This window comes from Impatiens glandulifera, chromosome 1, assembly GCF_907164915.1.
Source record: "Impatiens glandulifera chromosome 1, dImpGla2.1, whole genome shotgun sequence".
Classification (NCBI taxonomy): domain Eukaryota; kingdom Viridiplantae; phylum Streptophyta; class Magnoliopsida; order Ericales; family Balsaminaceae; genus Impatiens; species Impatiens glandulifera.
Genome location: NC_061862.1, coordinates 104530425 through 104539855, shown reverse-complemented (window position 1 = coordinate 104539855; position 9431 = coordinate 104530425). Strand labels below are relative to the sequence as shown.

The window sequence follows — 9431 nt, the reverse complement described above, 5'->3', positions numbered from 1 at the left end:
TGAGAATGCCTTAGCATGAGTTGATGAAAGGATTTCACTCTCTGATCTTGGAGATGGGATAATCATATCATTGTTTTCTCTACAACAAGATGGGACTGTAATATTGTTCATAAAAACAAACAAACAAACCAATTGATTAAACCTCAAAAACAAATTATTATTATTATTTGGATCCTAAAAACAAACAAACAAATAAATAAATTTCCTTTCTTGGACGCTGTTAGAGGTTATACCAAATCAAGAAACTACATAAAAGATTTCCAGATAACTAAAGATAAATACCATAATCAGGAACATTCTTAGGCTTTCAACTAAAACCAAGTAACCAACAAACAGAACTCACATCTCCCCAGCCTGTGTTCCATTGATTTGCTAGAAGCTGCAAATTATTAAGAAAAAGTTCAATTATTGCAATGAAAATCTAGGAATCGGAAAATTAGCATAAATTTAGGCTCATTCTTCCAAATTTTGTGATTTTATCCTATTCATAACACTAATTCAATGACATTTCATTCCAAATACAAAAGAAGAACATTTACCCAATAGTCTTCCCCATCAGCAGAAGTTCCCCATCCAATCAGCTTCACAGCATGACCACCCATAACATCACCCGTTATGTGTTTGTAAACTCCTGATTTGTAGTGCGCAAAATCCTGCATCCACGAAAGAAAGCAAATAAGCTTGTAGCAACATTACAACAAAAGTAAATCCTGATAATTTGAATTTCCTCCTTTCTAGTTTACCTCATAAACAGTGAAGGCAACTTCTACTGGTCCGTTCTTGTAAACTTCTGCCATAATACTGTGTGGGTCTGAACCGACTCTGTATGCGCTGACACTGAAGTGCTTTGATTTCTTCCAGAGCATGTTTGTGTTTACACACTTTCTCGAACACTTGGGAGTGTCATATGCAGGTTCACATCCCGGGTGGGAGCAACCAGTACTATCGAAATAAGGGTCACACTGCCAACAACAAAAATGATTAAAAAAAGACTATAGATAAGTTCTAGAACATTCCAGTGCACAGTAGGGGATAATCTCAACCTCTTCTGTGACAACACCATGATGCTTAAAGTATCTCCAAGCATAAATAGGATAACCGCCATCACAACTGCTACCGCACAAAAATCCACAGCAAGCAAGAATATCATTCACAGAGAGTGATATATTCTGTAATGAAGTAAAGTTCAGTTATATAAGATGATGATATAACGACTAAAACATAAACAAACTTTTCAAGATTGTCTGTGACAAAAAATCACCATGTTGTATTGGATACAAAAACGATCAGATAGGGATTCAACAGCACCAAAAGCCCAACAAGAACCACAATGACCCTATATATTAACAAGGAAGAACTCATTATTCAGTTGAAAAATCCACCAAATTTAATTGAGGAAAGCAAATAAGTAGTGTTTCTCATTACCTGATCTTTATATTGGAACAGTGCAGCAGTTATCACCACAATTGAGACAAGAGAAACATTAGAATGAATGCTTATAGAAAAGAAAAACATAATTTGGTAAAAAGACAATATAAGTGAACTACCAAGAATTCTTCCAATTGTGTGACATTGAGGCCAAGCTGTTCTAGCATCAAATTCAGCTGGCAAATCTGAAGTTCTTGGATGAACAACAATTGGAATTCCCCTAAAAGCATGTGCAGGTGTAGGTTTCACACCAAGAAGACGCTTAAATTGGCTAACCTAAAATGATAGTTGACATGATTAGAAAGGAATACATTCATAAATTGAGTTGGCAAATAAAGCACAATCTAAACTAAGCCCATAAAACTCACTGTGAAATTATAAAATTTAGGATTCATGTCCGCTTTCCAGCCAGCCTTAGGATTTCCATTAATCAGTTCTATGATCGGCTCCTGAACAACCACAAAGATTCAAGATTCCTGCGTGACGCACCCTGCGTGACGCACCCTGCGTGACGCACCCTGCGTGACGCACCCTGCGTGACGCATCCAACCAACCAACCTGCATTCAACGAATCAGGGCGAATCAATGATGTTCTGTAAAAGAAATCAACACAAACAATCATATGTAAAGGAAATCAACACAAACAATCATATGTAAACGAAATCAACACAAAATATAAACGAATATAGTGGAAATTTTATCTTCGGTCGTCGTCGTTCGCCGTTGGAAGTTCTTCGCAGCTATAGGCCATTGAATATGGTGGAATGGTCCACGGTGCCTCTTCGATCGGTTCTTCAGCGATGAAAAAGAGAGAAAGTCTTCTCCGCCACCATTAGGGTTCACGGCGGGCGGAGAAGAAAGGGAAGAATGGATGAGAGAGAAAATGAAACGAAAATGAAAAAAAAATTAAGTCTTTATAGGGTTCAGGGTGCGTCACGCATCTGGAGGGTGCGTGACGCATGGGTAAAATGGTCATTAAAAAATTTGGGGGTCACCAGCGCTATAAAAATTAGTGGCCCGCACCATCGGCTATTAGCCCCCTTTTTGGGGTCATTTCCTCAAATTTCCCTTCACTGAATGGTTTATTTTCATTTAAAATATAATTTATTTAAATAATTAATTACTTTATTAATTATATATAATGTTATATGATATTAAATACAAATATTATTTTTCATGAAAAGATAATAAATAAATAACATAATTAATGAAGAATGAAACTAATTTTTTTTAGTAGGAATTATAACAAACCAATAGACATGTTTTAACATGGTATTTGTAAGATTTTTAATACTAATATAAATTTATAAACCCATCTCTTATAGTTAGTTACTTAGATATAACACTTCTTTTATATATTTAATTTTTAATTTCTTATTATAAATTTTATTATTAAATATATTTTATTTACTTTTAATATTATTATTTCTGTAAAATATTCTAATATTATAACTAAATAATATATATTTATTTTTATAATGATAATTTTATTAATTTTTATTATTATAATTTTTATTCTCTAATTAGATTATAAATAATATTGTTTATTATATATAATTATTAATAATATTTAAATTAAATAAATACGATCTATAATTTATAATAATTAATTTTTATATTTTAATTAAAATTATTTTAGTTATTAAATATAATAATTATAATATTAAATAATAATAATAATATTGCAATAATTTATAAATTAAGAGAGTAATAATTAAATAAAATCTACCGTTTATTATAATTGTTTTTTATATTTTATTTAAAATTATTTTAGTTATTAAGTATAATAATGATAATATTAAATAATAATAATACAATAATAAATAATTAAGAGAATAATGATTAAATATTCTTTGTTAAATTTTTTTAAATTTCTATCTCTAGAATTTTTTTTATAAAATATTAGAGTTATTGGAAGCCTATCTCCGATGTATTTAATGTCCTAATTATAGTTATTGGTTAATAGGCGTGGTCTTGCAGTCTGCTTGGTGGACGGACAACCTCATGTGAGTGTTTAGAGTAAAGCAAAAACAGAATATCGTGAGAGGATCAAGAGAAATCAAAAGGTAAAAGATATCGATCTTCAATCGACTTTCGTAGCAACCCTTAATGACGATTCTCACATTTGGGTGCGGGGAAACCATAGGTTATACCATGAATATCTCATATGGTAGAGGGAAGATTCTAGAAAAGAGTCGGCAATCTACTAGACTCTGTGTTAACAATCAAAGGAATGAGTGTCTCTAGTTAACACACAACCTATATAACATTCTAGGCTTAGAGCGTTGCAACTAGATCCTCGTAAGGATGAAGTTCTAACCTATGCAACAATGGTAGGCACTAGGAAATAGTCGGTTTGGGTCGACTGAACGAAGGCGGTTCATGTCGGATCTAAATCTTTTAAATTTCAAAAGTTGGATGCGCGCCATAGAGGTGGCTTTATCGGAAATTAAGAATGGGAAAAAAGAGTGATTGAGGTTTGGGTGTGGGGAGGTCATAGGTTATACCATGAATGTCTCAGGTGGTAGAGGGAGGATTCTAGAAAAGAATCGAAAATCGACTAAACTCTGTGTTAACAACCAAAGGAAGGAGTGTCTCTAGTTAACACACAACCTATGTAGAAATCTAGGCTTAGAGTGTTGCAACTAGATCCTCGTAAGGATGAAGTTCTAACCTATGAAATAATGGTAGGTTCTAAGAAATAGTCGGTTTGGGTCGAATGGACGAAGGCGATTCATGTCAGATCTAAATCTTCTAAATTTCAAAAGTTGGTTGCGCGCCCTAAATGTGGCTTTATCGAAAATTAAGAATGGGAAAAAAGAGTGATTGAGGTTTGGGTGCGGGGAGGCCATAGGTTATACCATGAATGTCTTAGGTGGTAGAGGGAGGATGCTAGAAAAGGGTCGGAAATCGACTAGACTCTTTCTTAACAACCAAAGGAAGAAGTGTCTCTAGTTAACACACAACCTATGTAGCAATCTAAGCTTAGGGCGTTGCAACTAGATCCTCGTGAGGATGAAGTTCTAACATATGCAACAATGGTAGGCGCTAGGAAATAGTCGGTTTGGGTCGACTAAACGAAGGCGGTTCATGTCGGATCTAAATCTTTTAAATTTCAAAAGTTGGATGCGCGCCCTAGAGGTGGCTTTATCGGAAATTAAGAATGGGAAAAAAGAGTGATTGAGGTTGTTTGGTTCAATTAAAGTTGTTACGTTGAACCCTTCAGATGTCGACGTGGAATCGAGGGTGACTTGGGATCAGACCTAATGAGAGCGACTTTTGGTATGGATTCAATTCTCGTGGAAAATATGTTGCTCTATGGAAAGAATTTAAAACAACGTTTATTATACAAATTGATAAGTGTACTAAACCTTTAGTCGAGGAAGGAATCCGTTGACGCATTATGACGAGATCCCATGAAGTGTATTAAAACATAATATGACGATGGAAGAAAACAAATCTCTCATGAAGGAGGTTCTTGAATTAGAGACTGAAGTGTGGCCCAATGTGCACGAGATTTCACCCCTCCCGTATACTTTCCACCCCAAGTCCTTCATAAAAAAACTACCAACATTGCCAGCTGAAGAAGCTAAATGATCTATCGTAGGGTTATATGCAAGTAGGAAGACGTGTCTTGAAGCCGAGAAAGGATTATTCCGACTAGATTTTATCAATGATTAGAAAAATTATTGCGGAACGATTATGGATTAAATGATGGTGTGAAGAGATTTATTATTAAGTAATTAATGGAAACCCTTGATTGTGACATATACTATTTTAGTGAGACAAAATTTTGGAAGATTGATTAGTGGATCGTTAGATATTTATGTAATTGAAAATTGTGTGGTTGGGAGACTCTTGATTCTATAGGGGTGTCAGGTGGAATTCTTATTGCATGGAATGAAGATATGTATGAGAAAATGAATGTTAATTTTGGTAAATAATTGGTTAATGTTTAATTACAAAATTGAGAGGATAATTTTCGATGGGTAATTTATGCGGTCTATGGATCGGTTCTTACACAATTTAAAACTGAATTTTTTAATGAGATGAAGTACATGACTAATCTCTGGAACTTACCAATTGTTTTTATGGGCAACATAAACGAAGTGAGATTTTCGTCTAAAAGAAAAGGGGTCAATATGCATAGTAGCTTAATGCGCGAGTTCTCTAAGACAATTGATGAACTTGAACTTATCGATTTGCCTTTGGAAAGTGATCAATTCACTTTTAGGAGAAGTAATGGCAATGAGGGTCATGCTCATTCTCGTATCGACATATTTCTAATTAGTGAATCGATCTTTCGTGGATTTTCTAATATATTTCAAAAGATCATTCCATGGAGTAGTTTAGATTATCGACCAATCTTGATAGAACGCCGAAAGATGGAGAGAACATGTCGACCATTTAGATTCGAAAATAAATGGTTGATCAAAAAGGACTTTATACCGCATGTGTAATCATGGTGGGTGAATTAACCATCTATTGGTTCTCTGTGGAATACATGTTACTGAGTAACTTATACAAGTTTGAGAACAAAAAAAAATAACAAGCAAGTAAAAACACTTGGAATACTTATAAAGAAGTTAACGAATTGTTTATGGTCTCTTCTTTCTGATAATGACCCTAGTTTTTTACTTCCTAAAAAGGGAATGATTGGATCCATTAGTTCTCTCTCGAATTTCACACCGCATCCGAGTGTACTTTTGTTGCAATCATGCCAAATACTTGCGGACATGTTTTCAATGATATAATAATTAAAAAGAGCACAAACTATTGTGTAGAAATGAAGAAAACTATATCTTTTAGTGTATAATCTAAATATAAGGAAATAAAATTAACACAAAAAAAAATCTAATATTCTTTTATCGTAATACGGCTAAAAAAATATTCTGACAATATTTTAGAGATTTTTTTTTTCAAAATTTTGGTGTTGAATTAGTTAAGATTTATTTAAAAGTGTAGTCAAGATTTTAGAAAGCTGAAGTTTTTATCTTGAGAATATTATTCCAGTCTTAGTTATGTATATGTTAAGGTTTCAGATGACCGAATGTTATATAAACTCGTGTCATAACTCTAATCTGTCATGATATAATATATATTTTGATCTTCTCAATAATATTATCTCTTTTCTTGGACATAGCCAAATCTTATCTTAGTAAATCACGTTAAATATGTGTTAATTATTTATTGTTTACGTCATCTCTCGTATTCCGTTATAACAAATTGGTATCAGAGCGAAGTTAATTCGATTGTTTATTATTTCAATTGAGATGGGAGTGGTAAATATTAAAGTTATAGGGAGAAATAACTTCAATCTATTGCAGATCAAGATGTGAGCTCTATTGAAATAATAAGTTTAGGGGCCGCTGAAGTTGTCAACAGAATTAGAAATTAACTATTGAGATTGTCATTTTAGAGGAGAAGAAGCATTCAACAGTTATGTTGTGTTTTGCAGATGATGACATCATCGAGGTCTCAAAGAAGGAGAAAGTTACTAAGTTATGATTCAAATATGAGAGCATCTACATGATAAAGTCGATCACCAACAATTTGTTTCTAAAGTAACGTCTGCTAAACCTACAAATACAGAAAGATACAATAAATCTGAAAGACGTCAAGTTTTCCCTTGATTTGAGGGATTTGCACCATAAGGCGACTGATACAATTGCATACAATTAAGCCTCAAGGTTGTTTACTAGTGGAGGTATAAGAGAGGAAAAGAAATAATTACAATAAGTCGTCTACTTCAAAGGGTCCTAAGCCAAATAATGTCTGTAATTATTACAAAGAAACTATATTCGATTCTGAAATTGCACAATGGTTTACAGTAATGAGAGTATTCAAGTCAATGTGTAGATTTGTTGAGAATTCTTGAATATTTAAGTTTTTTTAATGGGTCAACTCAATCCACCTACAATGAAGCTATTTAGTTGTCTTAGAACAACTCTAGGTCGTTCCGGCATTGACGAATGAATATAGGTTATACCATATTGACGAATGCATCTGGGTTATCTGGTATTGAAGAATGCATATGGGCCATCCAACATTGATGTATGCATTTAAGTCATCAACCATTATTTTGTCCCGATGGTTTCAAATGTTTTTAACTTATTATTTATTTTATTTATTTATGTGACATTTATAAATAAATGAATAAAATATTTATGTCACTAAATTAACTATCAAAAAATTCAGCAAATGGGAATTTTGACTACCGATTTCTTAAAATTCAATTGTCAAAACCTTAAATTTGTTGAAATTCGGTAATTAAATTAGTGAAATGAATTTTTTATTTATTTATTAATTTATAAATGTCACGTAGATAATAAATTAATTGCGTTTGAACCGTTGGACAAAACCTCGTTTTTTATAATTATTTTAAATCTCAATTGATCATAAATAAATAGTCCCACTTTGATAAATTGACTTTATTAAAATATGTGTGGTTTATTTTATTTTATAAATTATTATTTATTTTTTTATTTACATTTACTTCCAAAATTGAATATATCCTTGTTGTAAGGATTTTGTTACATATATAAGATAATATACTCATTTAAAAACAAAATTTCAGTTGATATTTTTAGAATTTAAATTGATTTGTTATTCTTGACATTTATCATTAACATGCTTAACCTACTATATTTCTCAAATAAAAAAAGTCATATATAATATAGATTTAATATCTCATATTCAATTTTATTAAAAATACACAAAATGAAAACAAGAACAATAAATATAGAATCATACTAACATTCTAATAAAAAAATAAATTATTAAGAACATTCTTTTATAAATGATCATGTGTCTCAAAATTCTCTTTTATTAAATACTTTTCTTTTCAATTAACATAAAATAAATTAATATTTTAATAACTTATGTTAAATTTAATATATATTAAAAGGGAATAGGAGCTCTCTACTGTTCTCCCTCACATTTTGATAATAAAAATGTATCTTTAGATATTAATTTTAGATAATATTAATAGTTTATTTTAGTAAGAGAGTCAAGAGCATGAGGTGGTCGTGCTAGATAAGTTAAAATATGTCCTTTTAAAATAAATTAAAAAAATATTTATAAAACCTAGATTTAATTATTGTATTTGGTATTAAATATATAATATGTATATTATTGTACAAAGTCAAAATCATCACAAATTGTCAATATGTCCGAGTGGTTAAGGAGACAGACTTGAAATCTGTTGGGCTTCGCCCGCGCAGGTTCGAACCCTACTGTTGACGATTTTATTTTTTATTGTTAATACCCGACTCTGTTTTATTGTTAATACCCGACTCTGTTTTTATCCCATTGAGGATCTTCTCGATGGACCATTAATCATTGACTAATGAATTTAGGCCATCTTAGACATTAATGCATATGTCGATATATGTCATATATCACTAACTATCTATAGTCATCTCTACATAACTAATGCATATGGGTAATCTCTAGCAATGAATAATGAATTTAGGTCATTCGACAATGAGTTCATTTGGCCATCTATGTCATCTAGCATTGAATAATGCATCTGGGTAATCTCGACATTGAGTAATGCATTTGATCATCTAGATCATCTTGCATTGACTACTGCATCTAGACTATCTCGACATTAACCAAATGCATCTGTCATCGGGAACGCATTTGGGTCATTCGGCATCGACGAATGCATCTGAGTCATCTGACATCGGTAAATGCATATGGTTTATCCGGAATCGACAAATGCATCTGAACCATCCGATATTGGCGAATGCATTTAACCTTCTATCTTGTTTTTGTTATCAATGCTATCAATGAAACACGATCACAAGATCAATAATCAATACATATAGATGATACATTTAATATGTGAAATATTTAAAAACTTGATTACATCATTCTACTTATTTTTTAGCTTTTCAATTCACCATATTCATTAAAAGTTGGGATGTCTTTTAAATGGGTCTGCATCTATACAAACACATCAACTAAAAACTAAAACATGTCGTTTCATAGTCTATATA

The 9431-nt window shown here is 31.9% G+C and overlaps 1 protein-coding gene and 1 non-coding gene across 2 annotated transcripts; one reads left to right on the top strand and one right to left on the bottom strand.

Annotated features, from left to right (window-relative positions):
• Window positions 1–283: 283 nt before the first annotated feature.
• Window positions 284–2050, bottom strand: LOC124939233 (cathepsin B-like protease 2). The gene is made up of 9 exons (XM_047479729.1): window positions 1987–2050; window positions 1797–1894; window positions 1548–1704; window positions 1426–1430; window positions 1262–1336; window positions 1044–1169; window positions 744–962; window positions 540–653; window positions 284–379 (listed from the first exon to the last, which is right to left on the bottom strand). The coding sequence occupies exons 1-9, from the start codon at window positions 2048–2050 to the stop codon at window positions 308–310; spliced, it is 930 nt and encodes a 309-aa protein (XP_047335685.1). The 3' UTR covers window positions 284–307.
• Window positions 2051–8590: 6540 nt separating this feature from the next.
• On the top strand, window positions 8591–8672 carry TRNAS-UGA. Its single transcript has one exon. It is a non-coding gene; the product is annotated as a tRNA-Ser (tRNA).
• The last annotated feature ends 759 nt before the right edge of the window (window positions 8673–9431 follow it).

Coding starts and splice junctions, on each gene's coding strand:
- LOC124939233 (XM_047479729.1), bottom strand. CDS start 2,050: ATGATTGTTTGTGTTGATTTCTTTTACAGAACATCATTGATTCGCCCT. Junction 1,705..1,796: donor CTAAATTTTATAATTTCACA/GTGAGTTTTATG, acceptor CTATCATTTTAG/GTTAGCCAATTTAAGCGTCT. Junction 380..539: donor CTGATGGGGAAGACTATTGG/GTAAATGTTCTT, acceptor AATAATTTGCAG/CTTCTAGCAAATCAATGGAA.